Source organism: Rana temporaria, chromosome 4 (genome assembly GCF_905171775.1).
Source record: "Rana temporaria chromosome 4, aRanTem1.1, whole genome shotgun sequence".
In the NCBI taxonomy this organism is placed as follows: Eukaryota; Metazoa; Chordata; class Amphibia; order Anura; family Ranidae; genus Rana; species Rana temporaria.
In genome coordinates this window covers 215,977,663-215,998,985 of record NC_053492.1, presented here as the reverse complement: position 1 = coordinate 215,998,985, position 21,323 = coordinate 215,977,663, and the positions used below count along the sequence as shown (strand labels likewise).

General features: G+C 41.9%; 1 protein-coding gene across 5 annotated transcripts in view; it reads right to left on the bottom strand.

Annotated features, from left to right (window-relative positions):
* LOC120936984 (muscular LMNA interacting protein) overlaps window positions 1-21,323 on the bottom strand; it is a 255,871-nt gene that overhangs the window by 43,828 nt on the left and 190,720 nt on the right. For 3 of the 5 annotated variants that reach the window (XM_040349839.1, XM_040349835.1, XM_040349834.1), the window contains 2 exons: window positions 10,280-10,324; window positions 8,287-8,406 (listed from right to left, as the gene is read on the bottom strand). In XM_040349839.1, coding sequence (XP_040205773.1) covers window positions 8,290-8,406; window positions 10,280-10,324 — 162 coding nt within the window. In that variant the 3' untranslated portion in view covers window positions 8,287-8,289. The remainder of the gene's footprint in view (window positions 1-8,286; window positions 8,407-10,279; window positions 10,325-21,323) is intronic. The other 2 variants (XM_040349840.1, XM_040349836.1) reach the window with 1 other exon arrangement.

Here is a 21,323-nt window from a genome sequence, read left to right as displayed (position 1 = left end):
TGGAGTGAGGTGTCAGCCAACAGGAGTCCAATTAGCTCTTGGAGATGTCATAAGTCTAGGGGTTCATATACTTTTTCCACCTGCACTGTGAATGTTTACTGGGTGTGTTCAATAAAAACATGGTAACATTTAATTTTGTGTGTGTTATTAGTTTAAGCAGACTGTGATTGTCTATTGTTGTGACTTAGATGAAGATCAGATCACATTCTATGACCAATTTGTGTAGAAATCCATATCATTCCAAAAGGATTCACATACTTTTTATTAAAAGGAGTGGTACTAATGCGCTACCAAATAAAACCAAAAATAGGAAAAACCCAGCAAAAAACAACAAATGATAAAAGCTGCGTATCAAAAAAAGTGAACCAAACAAATATAATAGTGAATAGAGTATAGATAGCGCTGATTATCAACTAGTGCAAGGTGAGTACAATGAAAAAATTCAATAGTGTGAATTATAAATATAGGAAACAACAACACTATGTCAATATTGCCTATCTACATGAAAGTGAGTCCGTAATGGGTTAACTAGACTGGACCCATATGCAGCCCTGCAGGGAAATCAGCTGATATCTCCTTCTCACTGCTTCAGAATAAATAGGATAGATCTTCCCAAAAGATTCCAGCCAGAAACTCCACATGTAAGTAATAAAAGAGAAGAACGAGAGGACAAGCCTCCTAGTGTAATATTGTTGGAAACAAGGAAGGGAGACAAGGACTACACCAACGGTGTGTAAACTCACAAATCCGCCGATTAACACAGGCTCTGAATCTGGTTGCCGCTCAGTGTGATGGTCTCCTCACTCGGATCGTGTCCCGTCACATAGGCTCCTCCCCCACGCGTATCGTCACTCGTCACGTGACTTAGTCATGGGCTACTTTTTATTGCAACTGTATATTTCCCTCTTTCTGTTTCTGGACTTCAACTGAGAAACTCAGAAATGGTCCCTTCAGCTTCTCCTGGAAACAGTGGTACTTGCATCTTGACTTGTCTCCCAGGTAATCTGGTTTAGGCTTGAGAGAATTCCTAGGAAGACTGTCTGACTGTGACATATAGAGGCAATAGTGCATTTTTAAGGCTGCTGATATATTCTTCTTCTGCTGCAGTTTTTTTCCCCTCAAATTTTGCACATCCTGTGTCAGGAGGGAGACATCATCACAGATGTATTCTATTTAGGAAGTTAGGGAGGTTCTACAATTTCTCAGCTGGGAGGTGAGGCGGTTTGGGTAACCTCTGTGCCCTGTCTATTTCTAGGTCTCTGTCAGCCAAATCAGGTTCTACAGCATGCATCAGAGATTGTAGGTATCGCACCAGCTCGGGTTGTTGTATCGATTCAGGTATGTTGCGAAATTTTATATTATTCCTGTGCGAACGATCTTCGAGATCGGCCAGCTTAAAACTGATCGCCTGCATTTCATCTTCATGCTCTGTGCAGACATCAACAACATTATTGTGAGCAGTGAAGAGATCAGACATTTTGTGTTCAACATGCTGCAGACGTTGATCCTGATTTTGTACTACAGTGGCCAGTGAGGATACTGCAGCTGAGAGATCAGAGTACAGTGTCTGCCTAAGTGAGATTAGCATGTGTTTCATCGTCTGCTCTGAGATGGGCTGGTCAGAGGCAGGGAAGTTATCTATGGCTGCTGCATTCTGGAAATCAGGAGGAGGCAATATGAAGGGAATTCTGGGGCCATGTCCTGGGGTGTCATCCTCTCTTCTGGGCTTGGATTTCACAGGGGAGGCCGAGGAAGGTGAGCGGGGCGGTGAGTACTCACAGTTTGCCGCAGAGGGGAAGCTTGGGCGCTGATGTCCGCTGCCGTTATTGTGAGGGTACGGCAGAGCTGGGGTGAATTTCGGGTGGTTTTTGTCCTGTTTAACTTGCTGTGGAGCCGCTGTCAGCCGGGTATAGAGTGGAGCTTGTCGTTCAGGCAGCCATCAGTGATGCCGGCAAGCCACGCCCCCTCGAGGTTCTACAATTTCAATGGCCTTTATGATTTGTAACAGAGTTGGCTTTGCTGGATCTGCTTGATCATTCACCAGAGAGCTTTAGGTATAGGATGGATCAGAGGAGACAGAGCACTGGAACAGGTGACCTGAATATTTTTTTTTTACTTTAATTATAAAAGGATATTCTGTATTTCTTCTTTAAAAATATTTTTAACACAACACAGCAGGGGTTAAATTCATTGGTATGCTTCTAAAAAAATAATCTTTATGTGAAGTATTGTAATTTTAGATTTAGCTGCCAATAAGAACAAGTAGTTCACACAAAATATAAAATTACAATGGTGTTAGTTTAAACTGAGATTTCCTGAGGTCTTTTTATGCTTTTTCAATAACCTTGCATACAAATGCGGAAGCAATTATATGTGAAATATGTTAATGGATTTGTCTGCTGTAACAAAATGTAAATGGAACAGAATCTTACCTAACTCATCCTAAGAGTCAATCCTGTAAACTGAACAATAATTCAGTCTTTAGATCTATAAGTATTATACAGTTACCAACATGGCCGCTGATAGGGGGGGACCACCGGTCCTTCTGTACGGGGCCCACACACACACTGGGGCCCGGACAGGGAGGCAGATCATGCGATATAACAAATACAGAAACGATCCATCCAACAGCTGAAAGACGATTTCTCTCCCTCCTGTCGGTTTTCAGCTGCTGGATGCATCTGAAAGCAGCGCTGCCTGTTTTCCTCTGGTGGAACATAGAGAGATGGTGTTACTGTCAGGACACTGAGAGCGGGGGAAGTGCCGGTGGATATGTAATTTACGGGCCCCTTCCTAAGGCTGCCTTAATACACAGGCACCTCTGATAACTGCCCAGGGGTCCTTGGTGCTTGGGGGGGGGGGCTAGAAGTTTCCTCCCACTGCTCCCAGCAGCACTCTGGTAACAAGTTCCCCTCACTTTGGCCGGTTCTTTCTGTACAGGTCAGTTCTGCAATGTTACCTTGTGTCCAGAATCCTAGGGCCAGATTCACAAAGAACTTATGGCGGCGTATCTATTGATACGCCGCGTAAGTTCTACGATGCGCAAGGGGGCCTTTCATGGTTACTTGCACCAGGGCCCAGAAGGTTCAAGTTACGCCACTGTGAAAGTATACAAGATAATATGCATGTGTGATCCTATGGACATTTGGAATTAACAGCAATTTACATAATCAGAATAAAAGAGATTACTTAACAGCACTGCTGCTTGGATACATACAATTATTGTTGCTTTTAATCTGAAGTTTCAATACTAGATGTAGATGTAATTTTGCTATTTTGGAGACCACCCTAGAACAGTAACCTTAGGTCATTGTGTGTGTGTGTGTGTATGTATAAGCAGTAGATCCTTGGCAGTAAGGCTGCATTCACACCTAGAGTATTTTAAATTAAAAAAAATGGGTGTTTTTATTTAAGCATATTTCACAACACACACATACATCAGCCCACTGTTTAAAGGGGTGCCCTGTGCACTAAAATGGTGGCAAAGTAGCTTTGTCGAGCTTCGGTTTACTATGTGGTTTGTCGCACGTTTTAGCAAGCAGAAAAGCACACATCTGCTTGCCGTGCTTTGGGTGCCATTAACAATCATCGGCCCTGCACACATCACACATTTTTTTTTTGCATGTTTACAAAATGCTCAGGTATGAGAACTTATCCCAAATTTATTTTCAAGCGTCCAAGCAAAATGGCTCCAATTTCAACATAAAACAAGACAAAAAGGCTGGTTCCTTCAGCAAGTGTTAGTCCTCATGCACACTGTACATATTTATTGTTGCTGTTAGGGGAGTTTGGCATTTTGTTTCTATCTCTAAATGCCCCTGCATGTTAGTCTATATGTTCATGCACACATATGCTATTAAGTAGTTTAGAGGAAGAAAGGAAACCCATTGTACAGGAGAAGGAGCATTTTGGCAGAAAAAGCGCTTATCTTTTCTTGATGCATGCCTTCCTACCAGTCTGTGCTAGAGGCAGTCTTGTTGGGAGGAATAAATACTCCAAATTCCAGGAGAGATCTGCTAACTCACAGAGGGAAATATAACATGGTGTATGCTACGAGATTCTGTGCACACCACTTCTTTTAAATTCAAATAAATATTAGAGATAAACTAAGGGGAGAGAGAGAGAGAAATTGAGAGAGAGAGGGGGGTCAAGGAGAGAAGATCCTCACCCACCCCCAAGGAGCCAGGATCATAAGAACCCGTCAGACAGTAAAAATCACTGGTAATAATCATAATTAATTCATCAGAAAAGCGGAAAAGATCCCTATAAAACCATCTGGTCTTATGTTCCTCCAACTTATCTGGCATAGCAGAGATCAGGTCTTCCATATTCTCTACATCCTTCACCCTTGCAAACCATTGAGCTACCGTTGGTGCAGACTGTTTACCATAGAAGCGGAATGAAATCTTGTGCAGCATTAAGAAGATGTTTGAGAAGAGATTAATCATGTTTACTTCATTAATGGGAAAAGTTAAGTAGGACCATGGCTGGGTCATCCTGTAGGGAAATGTCTGTAAATTTATATATGAGTTTAAGAACTGGTTCCCAAAAGGTTTTGAGCACAGAGCAGTCCCAGAAGATATGTAAGAGAGTACCTGTGTGTAGGCCACAATGCCAACAGCAATCAGTTTGATTGGGGAATAGCTTTGCCAATACTGATGGGCTTCTATACCAGCGTAATTATTTTATATGTGGTCTCTTGATATTAACTACATGGAGAATAATTATGCACAAAGAAAAGTATGCATTCTTTTTGGGTTCAGTAAATGTAACTCTCAAGTCCCTCACCCATTTTGCCAGAAACAGGGGATCCTTAGCAATATGAAGTTCCAACAAAGTTTTGTAGGAGGTAGAAAACATAGTTCCTCAAAAGAGTGAAACTTTCAAGTGAAAAGCGTGGGTTTGGGTAATGAGACGAGAAAGTGTGACAACTTAAAAAGTCCTCCAGAAATCTAATAATAGAGGAGCTCATCATGAGAGTACAGTTCGCAGAGGGATCCAGCCGGAAGAGACTGCAAAAACTGGAATACCCTCAGGAGTCCCTGTGGGGCTTGCAAAAGAAAATTTGGATCAGAAAGGCCGGGTGTAAACCTTGGGTGACCAACAAGTGGTGTTTAAACGTGTGTTAACGCAAGGCGCTCTTAGTGCTTCAGCCTTAAAGTTTAATTCACCTTTACAGAAAAATCTGTAAGGTGAACTTACACATGACCCCCTCCTCTACATGGCGGCAATCGTCTGTTCTCAGCCCCAGTATAGCCTCTGCATATCTCCAAGGCTTAGAAATCCTCTCAGCTTTCTCTCATCTTCTTCTCCGCTGAGAGGACGGCCTATGTGGGTTCTAATTGGTCGGCGCCTCGCCCATGTGATAGCACCAAGCAATTAGAATGCTCCTAAACGTAAAAAAAAATGAAACTCATATATTATATATCTATATATATATATATATATCTATATATATATATATATATATATATATATAGTTCACTTTTTTTTATGTATGAAAAATTACATGAAATATGCAGTATCTGAGAAAATTTGAATATTGTAAAAAAAAGTTCAATATTGTAGACTCATGGGGGTTGATTTACTAAAGGCAAATCCACTTTGCACTACAAGTGCACTTGGGAGTGTAGTCACTGTAGATCTGAGGGGGACATGCAAAGAAAATAAAAAACAGCATTTTAGCTTGCACATGATTGGATGATAAAATCAGCAGAGCTTTCCCTCAGGCCCCATACACACGAGAGGATTTATCCGCAGATACGGTCCAGCGGACCGTATCCGCGGATAAATCCTCTCGAGGATTTCAGAAGATTTCTATGCGATGGCGTGTACACACCATCGCATTGAAATCCGCGCTGAAATCCTCTGCCGATGACGTGTCGCGCCGTCGCCGCTATTATGACGCGGCGACGGGCGCGACGCTGTCATATAAGGAATTCCACGCATGCGTCAAATCATTACGACGCGTGCGGGGAATCCCTTTGGGCGGATGGATCCGGTAAGTCTGTACAGACGAGCGGATCCATCCGTTGGAATGGATTCCAGCAGATGGATTTGTTGAGCATGTCAGCAAATATCCATCTGCTGGAAATCCATCCCAGGGGAGATTTATCTGCGGATAAATATCCGACGGAGTGTACACACCATAGGATCTATCCGCAGAAACCCATTTGATGGGATTTATCTGCGGATAGATTCTATGGTGTGTATGGGGCCTCAGATCTACAGCGATCAACAGAGACTGCACTTACAAGTGCACTTGTAGTGCAGAGTGGATTTCCCTTTGGTAAATCAACCCCATGGTATCACACTCTAATCAGCTAATTTACTCAAAACGCCTGTAAAGGTTTCCTGAGCCTTTAAATGGTCTCTCAGTCTGGTTCAGTAGGTTACATAGTCTCAAGGAAGACTGTTGACTTGACAGTTGTCAAGAAGAAAGCCATTGACACCCTTCACAAGGAGGGTAAGTCACAAAATGTCATTGCTAAAGAAGCTGGCTGTTCACAAAGTGCTGTATCCAAGCATATTAATGGAAAGTTGAGTGCAAGGGAAACGTGTGGAGTATTGTGAAGCAAAGGTCATTCAAGAATTTGGGGAAGGATCACAAGGAATAGACTACAGCTGGTGTCAGTGCTTCAAGAGCCACCACAAACAGACGTATCGAGGACTACAACTGTCACATTACTTGTGTCAAGCCACTCCTGAACCATAGACAACTTTAGCGTCTTACCTGGGATTAGGAGAAAAAAATAACTGGACTGTTGCTCAGTGGTTCAAAGTCCTCTTTTTAAGATGAAAGTAAAATTTGCATTTCATTTGGAAATCAAGGTCCCAAAGTCTGGAGGATGAGTGGAGAGGCACATAATCTAAGTTCCAAGGTCCAGTGTGACGTTTCCACAGTCAGTGATGATTTGGGGAGCCATGTTATCTGCTGGTGTTGGTCCACTGTGTTTCATCAAGTCCAAAGTCAGCTCAGCCCTCTACCAGGACATTCTAGAGCACTTAATGCTTCCCTCTGCTGACCAGCTTTATGGAGATTTAATTTTCCAGCGGGACTTGGCACCTGCCCAAAGTACCAATACCTGGTTTAATGATCATGGTACCACTGTGTTTGATTGGCCAGCAAACTCACCTGACCTAAACCCCATAGAGAATCTGTTGGGTATTGTCAACAGGAAGATGAAAGACACCAGACCCAACAATGCAGATGAAGAATCAAAGCAACCAGGGCTTCTATAACACATTAGTAGTCCCACAGGCTGATTGCCTCCATGTCATGCCGCATTGATCCAGTAATTCATGCAAAAGTAGCCAAGTATTGAGTGCATACTACACTGTACATGGATATACTTTTCAGTAAGCCAACATTTCTGTATTAAATACCTTTTTTTTTTATTGGTCTTATGTAATATTCAATTTTTTTTTAGATATTGAATTTTGGGTTATCACTAGCTGTATACAGTAATCATCAAAATTAAAAGAAAGAAATGCTTGAAATATATCATGCTGCGTGTAATGAATCTTAAGGTATAATTTCCATGGACATTTTTACAGCCACTTTTTTTAGCCTTTTTTTACAGCTTAAAAACGCCTGTCAATGTTTAAAAAAATAAATTAAAAAAAGACGCCGCGGTAGCGTTTTTGAGCGTTTTTTTATGTCTGCCGTTTTTACAGCTCTAGGCTGGAGCTTCAGACTGCACTGGTCCTGTTTTTTTTTTTGCAGCTTAAAAACGGCTCAGCCATCTACAGCTCAAAAACGTCATGGTGGGCATAAGGCCATAGACTAACATGGAGAGCTGTTTTTAAGCTGCAAAAACTGCTCAGAAAAGTGGCTGTAAAAACGTCCATGGAAATGAAGCCTTATAGTGTTTTTTTCTTTCTTATAGTATACAAGTTTCACTTTTAGATTGTTGTTAATGCACCTGTAAATACTAGATAGATAGATAGATAGATAGATAGATAGATAGATAGATAGATAGATAGATAGATAGATAGATAGATAGATAGATAGATATTAGTACATCCCCACCCCCACCCCCAAACAAAACAAATGCTTGTGATATCACCAAACTACTTTATTCTGAAAACTGCACCTAGACACAAGTCCTATTACATATCCCCTATAACATAATTTATATTTTTTAAGCAATACTTTCTATGACTTATTCTTGCCTAAAGGATCTAAAAATATAAATTTGTACATCTGAAAATTATGATGCAATATATCGAGTGTGATAACTATTCTTCCACTGAATATGCTGCAAAAATATTGGGGTTACTTACAAATTATGTCTCTTTTCTGTAATGAGGCATGGAGAATTGCTGGAAGTCAAAGGGTCCATCCATAGTTTCCATTGCACTTATTTTTAATAAAATAGGACGAATCACCCCAGGCTTTGTCTTCTTTAAAGCATGTATGAAAAAATAAAACACATACTACATGAAACTTTTATTATGTTCACATTCACTCATACCTAATCATTTCAGAATAGGTGTTGCAATAATCACAGAAATAAATGTTCCTGGGTGATTCACCTCATCACTTTAAATTTCATCCAAAATTATAAACTGTAAACATCATAACACAATATGTGTTGTATGTATGACATCACAGTAACTCATAGGAAAACATTATAACGTCACACACAAGAAAATGTTCAGCTTGCTGCTTCTTGGCTCCCAAATGTATATCTATGCTTGTATTGTGGTACTTGCATTTCATAAAATAACATTTATGTGATTGAATTATAGATAATTTATAAAGCCACTTATATCCTGATACATAATTGTGCAGGTGTATAACTCTGGAGCAAGATAATCTTAAGAACTGTAGAACATATGCATGTTGCTACTAACAAAGTTTCACTATTTATTTACTGAAAAAAATAAGCAAGACATCTAATTGGTTTATGTGCTTTTCCAAGTTTTTTAGATGCTTTTTACAAAAGTCGTTTCTCTTTTACTAATGTCAATTACATGCTTGCTATATACCATTTTGATTAAATTAATGGTGACCTTCGAAATTCAAGCACATAGCTATAACAGTTTTTAAACATTGCCGACTGCAAATATTGTCTTTTATACTTGATGAGCTAGATTGTTGCCACACTCCTTTATAAAAATAATATGCTAATAATAATAATATTAATAAATAAATACATTAACATCCCCATATCACTTTAGCCTCTTGATATCTCATGTTCACAACTGCCTTTCCATGTATAGACTACCCATTTGTAGGAAAAGCCAGAGCTCTTCCAAAAGTTTTTGTGCTACTCCTTTAAATGCCAGAGCTCCTGCATCTTCACATGAACACAAACTAGCATCCCCTAGCTCACCAATTGACACCGAAAACAATGCAACACTTTTCTTTGCAACTTAGTGCCCCAAGCAGGGTTTGAACCAAGTTTTTCCTGGTTTGCACTACTGTAGCCAGAGGCAACAGAGAAAATAAATATCTGTCTCAAAGTTCAACAGAGGATCTAAAAGTCTTTGTAAAATATTAAAGTTATTCCCATACAAATTCTCTAGCTAGGAAAGAGTTAATGGGGAGAGTTTGGGACAAAAAGGGGAAAATTAAATAAAATAAATTTTATGTAAGATGATAATTTGCATTGAAATTAGCTGCTTCTAAGAGGTGCAAATACAGTAGCTACAAAATAATTTTTCTGTTCATATTTAATAAACGTTGCTGTTACAGTGATCGGTGCAAAATTAACTGCCTATCACAGCCCTCCTAAGATTTTACATACCTTTGTATTTCATCTAATCCATCTGCCAAAGGCCGAAAATTGTACATTTACAATGTTATTTATACATTCTCTACAGCTCTTTAGAGACAATTAATAGATAAATCTCAAAGCCCTTGTGTGTTATAAGCCAAATGAAAGTCCATCCTCCCCAAATTCTAAGTATCTAATAAAATATCACAGATTTATATAAATGACACTATTTTGCTGAGCAACCTAACACATAGACATTCAAGAATGCCAATAGCATGTATATGCGAAATGTGGATTCGCTAATGTTATTACTCTGCTGAGCTAACTAAAAAGAGCAATGGTTGCAGTGATATTTTATTTCCGGAATCAGTAGATGACTTGAACTTGTTTTCAGGTCACAGCAAGATACTTATTTTCATTGCTTATTATTCTAATAACTGCAACCCTAAATAACTGCCTTCAATTTTATGGCTAAACCACGTTAGAAACTGCATATCACCAGTGTGGTTTGCTTTGATAGCAAAGCGATGCTTAATAAACCATAAAGTACAAACCTGTAGGTTATTTGTTCTTGTGTTTGCTAGTTGCTGAATAGAGGCCTGTGGACATAACATAAAAATGAACTCTTGTTAAACACAAATTTAAATCTAAAATAAATTAAATCAATAAACAAAGGGACCACATGGCAGCAATAACAGAAGATTAATGTATAGTATTACATATACCTTAATTCCTAACAATTATTTTATAGTAATATAATTATAATATAATTAATTATTTTATTGTAAACGCCAACTCTTGCTAAATAAAACAGGGAACTTTGTCTAATACCCCTTGATGCAAGAATGTAACTTTTCTTTAAAATACTACTGAAATCTGCATGGTTATAAACATACAGTTAAAAGACAACATTACTTTAATAAAGACACCCAAACCCCTGAGCACAGGCAGTCTTCTAGTCTGTGTCAGGCCTGGTACAGAGGCACAAGAGGCATCTGCCTCATTTTCCCCAGGCACTGTGATCCAGATGCTGTCAGTTACCATTAATATGCATTTGTATTGGTCTCCAAAAACACATAGCTACTCTGGGGTACTGTGCGGCACATACAGCTGGAACTTGCTGTTGTTTGGCTCAGATGAAGGCAGATCAGAGGGTGCTTCCCATGTTGTCGTGTAGTGTCAAACACCTTTTACAACATTAATGTTCTCTTCTTGGCGCTACATAAGATAAGAGGAGGATTGTGATGCAAGCTCTCTCCTTTTCTACTGTTCCCCACTGCACACACAAATTACACAGAGCACCCCTTCAAATAACAGAGGTGATTTGAAGTAATTGGACTCCATCCCTGCACACTTTTTATTGTCCATTACACAGCGTGAGCTGTTAAGCCTGTTTTATGGCATCCTCACTGCAGAAAACTCAAATGCTGCACAGTCAGATGTACAAAACTCATATGTCATATGGAGTGTGGACCTTGTACACCATGAGTGCATCACACACTTTTAGGGAGGCTTGTTGTTTTTTTTATCAATTTAAAGCTTTATTTTTATTTTTAAAACAACCTTTCAAGAGAGTACTATGATGGCTAGCTGTAATTATTTACAACTATTACAATAAAATACTAATTACTTGGCTGAGGTTTGTATTGTTTTATTGTTGTAAAACAATAATTAAATAGTTTAATCTTTAGTTAATCTAGTTGCTTTTAATACCCCCTGCATCCCCTTTGCAATTTTTTTTATTATTATTATTTTTACTGTGCATAAGTATATTTTTAGGACACATTTACACTGTTGTGATGTGTTAACACCCACATGTAAGTGTATGTTATACACGTTATGTGTTGTATTAAGGAACCATATTTATTTGGAATGGGTTGTCATTACACCACAACACAGGCTTTAACGCCACTTGACCTTTTTCTCCTACCTACTCACCACCACTTTGCATAATGTTTACGAGTTGTGGTGCATTGTCTTTGTGACTTGGTGTGCCAACATGAATAGCAGTTAGGCACACCGCACATAATCTGGTTGTTAAGGTATTTTATTGTCGCAAAGTAAATTGTGAAAGTGTAATTTGACCCTTTAAATTTGCTTTAATTTGTGATTGTAGCGATACACTAAAAATAATTGTTACTAAAAACTTAATTTTAGTCCCATGATAAATGATAAAACTCACAGAATAACATTCCCAATTCTAATAAGATAAACTACTTTAATTCCTGGATGCAAGAACAAATGATGCTTATCATCGCATTGCATGTGTGTATATGCTAGTCCTTTTCAGCTCAGGTGTGTGTGTGTTGGTGGGGGGTACACTGGCATCTTCGTCTTAGGTTCAGAAGTATCATGGCACTATCTAGACAAGGGATCCTAAAACTATGATCCCTCCAGCTGTTGCAAAACTACACGCCCCATGAGGCATTGTAAAACTCTGACATTCACAGACATGCTGGGAATTGTAGTTCCTGATCAACTGGAGGGCCATTGTTTGGTGACCCCTGATCTAGACTAAAGCCTCATACACACGATCGAACTTCAAAACAAACTTTTCCATGGATTTTTGTTTGAAGGGAGTTGGCCGGGCACACCCATAGCATACACACGGCAGGATTTTTCTGCAAACTTTCCCAAAACGTTCCCAACATCACATGGTTTTTCTGCTCTTTTCCGCCACCCTTTGGTCAAGTTCTGCTATTGTAGAGGTGGATAATATAGGTGAGAAGCTGCTGTGATGTGAGGAAGGAGACATCTTTCTTCCTAATATCAGCAACAAGTTTAAAGGTTGATATAAATAATAACTATATATTTTTATGTGTTTATTTATGTGTTATATAAATATATGTATATATACATATATATATATATATATATATATATATACACACACATACACACAGTACAAACACACACAGTATAGTTATAATGTATTTTCTTTTAGGATCCATTCATATCTGAGCGATGCAGAATTGTTGGCAGAATTGTGCAATTCTTGCCACGATTCCAAATTGCTGAAAAATCGTGTCAAAATATGCAATGCACTTTTGGGTGCCATTTATTGTTAATGACACCCAAATGCAGTTAGCAGACATGCATTTTGCCACATATGTTGTCATTTGACAAAAAGACTATCAACGTGTCAAAATGCGCAATGAAACAACACTTCATGCCCAAAAAAAATTCAATTAGGATTTTTGGGCCTTTTTTGTCCCCATTTTGGTACAGTTTTTGATGCATGTTTTGCTGATTTTTTCATAACACATTTTGGCTTGTTTTTAAAATTCATTTTGTGTGCATTTAGGTGTTTTTTTAATATGTATTTTGGCAAATTTTTTACCTGCATTTTTGTGTGCATTCCAGAAACACATGCAAAATGAAATGCTTACGATGTCATTAATTGTTAATGGCACCCCAAAAGTGTCTAGCAAATGTGCTGTTTGCCAAAATACACATAAAAAGCAAATCAAAATGCATGTTACGCCCCATACACATGGTAGGACTTCAAACAAACTTTTCCGTGGATTTTTGTTTGAAGGGCGTTGGCTGGGAACACCCATAGCATACACACGGCAGGACTTTTTCTGCAAACTTATGCTATTGTTGGTTGATTTTAACATTAGTTCTGGGCATGCGTGTTTGTACTTTGGACTAAAGTCCGATGGATTTCTGTACACACGATAGGACTTTGCACTGTAGGACTTCTGTTGCCGAAAAGTTTGTCGGCTTGCAGAGTAAACTTTTGTCCGATAAAAAAATAAAAAGTTTGTACGATGGAGTGTACACACAGTCGGATTTTTTTGAAAACCTGCTCATTTTGAAGTTTTGTCAAAAAGTCTGATCGTGTGTATGGGGCTTAAAAATAACCTGTGCCAAATATGCGGGTGAAGGGCCAAAACGTGTGTTTAAAAAAAGTGGCAAAATGCACAATAAAAAAAACACGGGCAGATGCACGATAACAAAAATACAGCATGTTAAAAAAAAAATCTAAATGCCTGTCAATAAAGCCAAAATGAGCAATAAAAAAGGGACAAAATACACATTTAAAGAATGTGCCAGTAAGGGCACTACGCTAAAGTTAGTGGGAGAATGAGAGAGATAAGTTACTCTCATTCTTAATTTTGTTAAATTTGTCTGTCGCCAAATTCTGGATTGTCCTGTGGGTCAGTCTGTGTGTCCAGAGATATGGTCTCATCTCTGGACGGCAGATGGCGCCAGAGGGGATCCAGGTGGAACCGCTTCTTCCCAGCAGCCAATGAGAGGAGTTGAGCCTCGCTGTGCATGCTGGGAGGGGGTATTTCTGTGGCAGAGGCCGTTGTTCTTGGTTCTTCGCGGGTTCCTGGTTCCAGGTGCGGCACCCACCTTTAGGGTGTGCGCACAGGCAGAGGCCTCAACTGGCATCTCAATCCGATCAGAGCCAGGCCTGTGGCAGAGGCCTGTTCTTCCCAGCAACCTTAAAGTGTCACTTCAGCTGCCAGGCCTGTGGCAGGGGTCTGTCCGGAGGCACTTCACCCACTCTGGCTGGAGTGGCGACAAACTGTGTTACTGCAGAAAGCAGGATTGCTTTCCTTCTATCCAAAGCCTGATACCGCAAAGTTCCTTTACTTCATCAATCTTTCCTATCTACCTCAAGTTGATGTTGGTCGTGTTAGGCCAAGAAATAAAGCATTCAGAAAACCTTATCTACAGATTGGACATTCGCTTATTTCTCTACTCACTACCTTCACCCCTAGACAACACATAGAGGTAACTTAATACGCCGATCCCAAAACAACCAGCGGCTCCTGAGGGGGTAGCGCTACACCCCTAAGGGAAAATTTCCAAATTGGGCCCAATTACCCATTTTCCCTCACCGTTGTCATGTGACTCGTTAGTGTTACAAGGTCTCAGGTGTGATTGGGGAACTGGTGTGGTAAATTTGGTGTTATCACTCTCACTCTCTCATACTGGTCACTGGAAGTTCAACATGGCACCTCATGGCAAAAACTCTCTGGGAATCTGAAAAAAATATTGTTTCTCTACATACAGATGGCCTAGGCTATAAAAAGATTGCCAAGACCCTGAAACTAAGCTGCAGCATTGTGGCCAAGTAAATACAGTGGTTTAACAGGACAGGTTCCACTCAGGACAGGCCTCACCATGGTCGACCAAAGAAGTTGAGTGCACATTCTCAGCGTCATATCCATATCCAGAGGTTGTCTTTGGGAAATAGATAAGTGCTGCCAGCATTATTGCAGATGTTGAAGGGGTGGGGGGTCAGCCTTTCAGTGCTTAGACCATATGCCGCACACTGCATCAAATTGGTTTGTATGGCTGTCATCCAAGAAGGAAACTCTTCTAAAGATGATGCACAAGAAAGCCCGCAAACCATTTGCTGAAGACAAGCAGACTAAGGACATGGTTTACTGTGATGTCGTCATGGTGGAGAGGAAGAGGACTCCAGTGGCAACCTGTGAAGCTCTGGTGAACTCCAGGTCATCAGGAACAGTGGAAGTTAAAGCAAGATCTGGAAGACCAAGAAAAATATCAGACAGAACAGCTCGTAGGATTGTGAGAAAAGCAATTCAAAACCCATGTTTGACTGCATGATCCCTCCAGAAAGATCTGGCAGACACTGGAGTTGTGGTACACTATCCCACTATAAAGAGATACTTGTACAAATATGGTCTTCATGGAAGAGTCATCAGAAGAAAACCTCTTCTACGTCCTCACCACAAAAATCAGCGTTTGAACTTTGCAAATGAACATATAGACAAGCCTGATGCATTTTGGAAACAAGTTCTGTGGACCGATGAGGTTAAAATAGAACTTTTTGGCTGGAATGAGCAAAGGTACGTTTGGAGAAGAAAGGGCACAGAATTTAATGATAAGAACCTCTGTCCAACTGTTAAGCATGGGGGTGGATCAATCATGCTTTGGGGTTGTATTGCAGCCAGTGGCACTGGGAACATTTCACGAGTAGAAGAAAAAATGGATTCAATAAAATTTCAGCAAATTGTGGATGGTAACTTGATGCCATCTGTGAAAAAGCTGAAGTTAAAGAGAGGATGGCTTCTACAAATGGATAATGATTCTAAACACACCTCAAAATCCACGGGGGATTACATCAAGAGGCGTAAACTGAAGGTTTTGCCATTGCCTTCACAATCTCCTGACCTCAACATAATTGAAAATCTATGGATAGACCTTAAAAGAGCAGTGCCGGACAGACAGCCCAGAAATCTCAAAGAACTGGAAGACTTTTGTAAGGAAGAATGGGCAAAGATACCTCAAACAAGAATTGAAAGACTCTTGGATGGCTACAAAAAGCGTTTACAAGCTGTGATACATGCCAAAGGGGGCAGTACAAGATATTAACTCTGCAGGGTGCCCAAACTTTTGCAGACGCCATTTTTTGGTTTTCTGTAATTTTGAAAGTGTAAATGATGGAAATAAAAAAGGGATTTTTAATACAGCTTACCTGTAAAATCCTTTTCTTGGAGTACATCACGGGACACAGAGCGGCATATTCATTACTATATGGGTTATATGGAGTACCTTCAGGTGTTGACACTGGCAATCTCAAACAGGAAATGCCCCTCCCTATATAACCCCCTCCCATAGGAGGAGTACCTCAGTTTTGTAGCAAGCAGTATGCCTCCCAAAATGGTCCCCAAAAAGAGGGGTGGGAGCTCTGTGTCCCGTGATGTACTCCAAGAAAAGGATTTTACAGGTAAGCTGTATTAAAAATCCCTTTTTCTTTATCGTACATCACGGGACACAGAGCGGCATATTCATTACTATATGGGATGTCCCAAAGCAATGCTCACAATGAGGGGAGGGAGAACATCTCCAAGACAAAAGGATTTAATTTAGAGAAATACTCAAATCATAATAAATCCAACTTAGTTGAGAAAAATAATCTTACATTTTAAATTTAACTCAAAAAAGAGGAGCCCCCGGAATCCGAGGGTCTCAAACTGCAGCCTGCAGCACTGCCTGCCCAAAGGCTGTATCAGACTTCCTTCTTACGTCCAACTGGTAGAATTTTGTAAACGTGTGGACAGAAGACCAGGTTGCCGCCTTGCAAACTTGAGCCATAGAGATCTGGTGGTGTGCTGCCCAGGAGGCGCCCATGGCCCTAGTAGAATGAGCCTTTAATGATACTGGAGGAGGCAACCCTTTCAAGCCGTAGGCCTGAGTGATTAATTGCTTAATCCACCTAGAAATGGTGGACTTTGCAGCTGCCTGCCCCTTCTTGGGCCCATCCGGTAATATGAACAGCACGTCTGTTTTCCGGATCTTCTTTGTAGCTTTAAGATAGGCCTTCATGGCCCTGACGATATCCAAGGTATGCAGCAACCCTTCCTTTCTGGAAGTAGGTTTAGGGAAGAAGGATGATAATACCAAATCCTGGTTCAAATGAAAACTGGATACAACCTTCGGTAGGAAGGAAGGATGAGGGCGGAGAACGACCCTGTCCTTATGAAAAATAAGATATGGTTCCTTACAGGATAAGGCCGCCAGTTCCGATACTCTTCTTGCGGAAACTATGGCGACCAAAAATACTAACTTCCTTGTCAGTAAAACCAAAGGAATTTCAGCCAACGGCTCAAACGGTTGTTTCTGTAAACTTGACAGAACAAGGTTTAAATCCCACGGGCAAAGCGGGGATTTAACTGGAGGTTTAATACGTAAGACCCCTTGAAGGAAGGTCTTAACCAGCGAGTGGGTGGCCAGCGGCCGCTGAAACCACACTGACAGAGCAGAAATCTGTCCTTTGATTGTGCTTAATGCCAATCCTTTATCCACTCCTAGCTGGAGAAAACTTAATACTCTATCGATGGTAAATTTGCGAGAAAGCCATCGCTTGGACTCACACCAGCCTACATAGGCCTTCCAGACCCTGTAATAAATCACCCTAGAGACCGGTTTCCTGGCTCTGATTAGGGTAGAGATTACTTTCTGAGACAGACCTCTACCCCTGAGAATCAGGGATTCAGCTTCCAGGCCGTCAAATTTAGATGCCGTAAGGCAGGGTGGAGGATCGGACCTTGCGATAGCAGGTCTGGCCGTAGAGGAAGAGTCCAAGGGTCTCCCACTACCATCCTTAAGATTAGTGAGTACCATGCCCTTCTGGGCCATGCTGGAGCTACCAGGATGACTGGTATGTGCTCCACCCGGATCCTGCGCAGCAGGCAGGGTAGTAACTGGAGCGGGGGAAACGCATAAAGAAGTTTGAACTGATGCCAAGGGCAAACCAACGCATCGGTTCCGCAGGCCATCGGATCCCTTGAGCGGGACATGAACTTGTCTAGCTTCTTGTTGAGTCTCGATGCCATGATATCCACGTCCGGCACTCCCCATCTTTGGCAGAGTGCTTGAAAGATTTGTGGATGCAGAGACCATTCCCCCGGCAATAGAGTCTGGCGGCTTAAGAAGTCCGCCTGAAAGTTGTCCACTCCTGGAATGAATATTGCCGATATGCAGGGCACATGAGCCTCTGCCCATAGGAGAATCAAGCTCACCTCTCTCTGAGCGGCTTGACTCCTGGTTCCCCCTTGGTGATTTATGTATGCCACGGCCGTGGCATTGTCTGATTGAATTCTCACCGGGAACCCCTGCAATTTTGACGTCCAAGCCCTGAGGGCTAGTCGAGCAGCTCTGAGCTCCAAGATGTTGATGGGCAACTGCTTCTCTGGCGTTGCCCAAGTACCTTGGCGAGTGCAACCGTCCAAAATTGCTCCCCAGCCCGTCAGGCTGGCGTCTGTGGTCACTATCTTCCAAGCCACTGGGCTGAAAGACTTCCCCTTCAGTAGATTCTGAGGGTCTAACCACCAACACAGACTTTGTCGGACTCTTGATGAGAGCGGCAACGGGATATCCAAGGCCTGTGGCCTTCTGCTCCATGCTGACAGGATGGCTGCCTGCAGGATGCGAGTTTGGCTCTGGGCGTATGGTACCGCCTCGAATGTGGCCACCATCTTGCCTAGTAACCTCATACATAGGCGAATAGTCGGTTCCTTCTTGCTTAGAACTAGTAGGATTAATTCCTTGATGGCTTTGACCTTCCTCAGCGGTAGAAACACTCTTTGTTGTTCTGTGTCTAATCTCATGCCGAGATATTCCAACTGCCTTGTGGGCAGGAAAGCTGACTTTTCTCGATTTAGGACCCAGCCGAACTTCTCGAGGTATTGGACCGTGAGGGCCACTGCTCGCTCCAAGCCGGGAGACGAGTGATCTATGACTAGGAGGTCGTCCAGGTATGCTAGGATCGTGACCCCTTGGATCCTTAGTTTGGCTAGGATTGGAGCTAGGACCTTCGTGAACACCCGGGGGGCCGTAGCCAACCCGAAGGGAAGCGCCACGAATTGGAAGTGACGCAAAGCCACCATGAAGCGTAGATATTTTTGATGTGGCTGATAAATTGGAAGATGAAGGTAGGCATCCTTTATGTCTATGGACGCCATGAAGTCGTCCTTTTGGAGTGTGGTAGCTGCTGACCGCACGGATTCCATCCGAAATGAGCGGATCTTTAGGTATGTATTTACCATCTTTAGGTCCAAAATTGGCCTGACATCTCCATTGGACTTCGGGATGATGAATAGGTTGGAGTAGAAACCTAGCCCCTGTTCCAGGACTGGTACCTCTACTATTACTTCCTGGGAAAGTAGATGATTTAATGCCGACATTAATGCGGCTCCTTTCTCCGGATCGTTTGGAATCCTCGACTCCTGGAAATGAAGAGGAAGAAACCTTAGGAAATCTAATTTGTAGCCCGTGGCCACGGAAGACCGTACCTATTCGTCGGGAATGCTGGCTTCCCAAACCTCTGAAAAGAGTCGCAGCCTTCCCCCCACCTTCGTGGGTGGGGGCGCCCCTTCATAAGGTCGGCTTGGGGGCTGGTTTTGCTGGTTTGCGAACCCACTGCTTTCTGCCTCTAGCAGCCTGTCCTTGTGATTTGCTGTTGAAGCCGAAGTTTGCTTTCGCAGGAGGCCGTCGATACTGTTTGGCATTAGAGGGCCCCTGCCCAGGGGAGTACTGTCGTTTAAACGCAGGCCCCTGAAACTTCCTCTTAGTTGGCAAGAGAGTACTTTTGCCATTTGAAATGGTTTGAATGTATTTATCTAGGTCTTCTCCGAAGAGTCGTCCTCCATGGAAGGGGAACCCTACCAGGAGCTTCTTGCATGGGGGCTCGGCCTCCCAGCTTTTTAACCATAAGAGTCTTCTCATATGGATAAGGGATAACGATAAACGTGACGCTTGCTGGATAGAATCCTTAATTGCGTCTACTGTAAAACATATGGCCCTAGGGACATCCGAAAATTCTTCTGCCTGCTGGGCAGGAATAAGTTTAAGCATCTGCTTAACTTGATCCGATAATGCTTGAGCAACCCCAATCGCAGCCACAGCTGGCTGTACTACTGCCCCTGCAGTAATGAAGGAGTTCTTAAGTAGTGCTTCCAAGCGTTTATCAACTGGATCCTTGAATACCTGTATGTTTTCTACAGGGCATGTTAATGATTTGTTAATACATGAGATGGCTGCGTCCACTGCAGGAGTAGCCCATTTCTTGGAAAATTTATCTTCCATAGGATATAGGGCAGAGAATCTTTTAGGTGGTAAGAAGATTTTATCTGGCTTGTTCCAATCTTGGAACAAAACTCCCTCTAGTAGAGGGTGGATCGGAAATACTGCATTGCTTTGAGGCGCCCTCAGTGAGCCCAAAGCTGAAACCGTAGATACCTGGAGATCTGGTACTGGCAAGTTGAATGCATTATGGACCAAGTCCGTTAAGGCTTGAATCCACCAGCTCTCCCCTTGGGAGACTGCTCCAGACTCCTCTGTATCCGGATCTTCGATCCCTGAACCTACTTGGTCCTTATTCAAGAGGTCGTCCAATTCCCCTGAGGAAAGGACCTCCTCTTCTGAGGGTCCGCGCTCGGGCGACGGAGATCTAATCCGTTTACTGCCCCGCATAGCTGTGGCTATCATTTTTCCCATTCTTTTCTCCATCTCTCTTAAAGAGGTGAGTAATACCTCGTCCGTAACCATCTTAGGGTTGGACTGACCCGCGCCAGCTCCAGCCCTAGATCCCGATGGCCCCAAGGCTCCCTGTGGGGAAAGCAGCGGCATAGCTTTGTCCGAGACCTCAGACTCTCTGGGGGAATCCCCACCTCTTGTACCCTCTGACCCGGATGCCATGGTACAATACCGAGGTACACCTGCTACCTATTGGTATTTGGAACTATAAAAGTTAATTGCCCAAACACCTGTTTGGGGGATAAAAAATGCTTCCTCTCCCCTAGATGACTTCTTTTTTTTTTTTTTTTCAATCTTTTTTTTTTTTTTTTTTTTCGTTTTTGTTTCAAATCCAGGAAAGAAAAAGCATTCTGTCCCCCTGAGTAGTATTGCAAAGAAAAACTATGAGATGGAAAAGAAACAGCCTATTTCTAGGCTTGAAAACAGTCTTCTGAAGACTGCAATATCCTTTCTGGCCACTGTGTGTCCTCGGCGCCCCGTGCTGCCGCTCTGGTCTTTCCTCCCCAGTTCCAATGTATAGAATGAGCTGTTTGGAACGAAAAAGGAAGGGCCGCCCCTTCCTTAAACCACTGACCC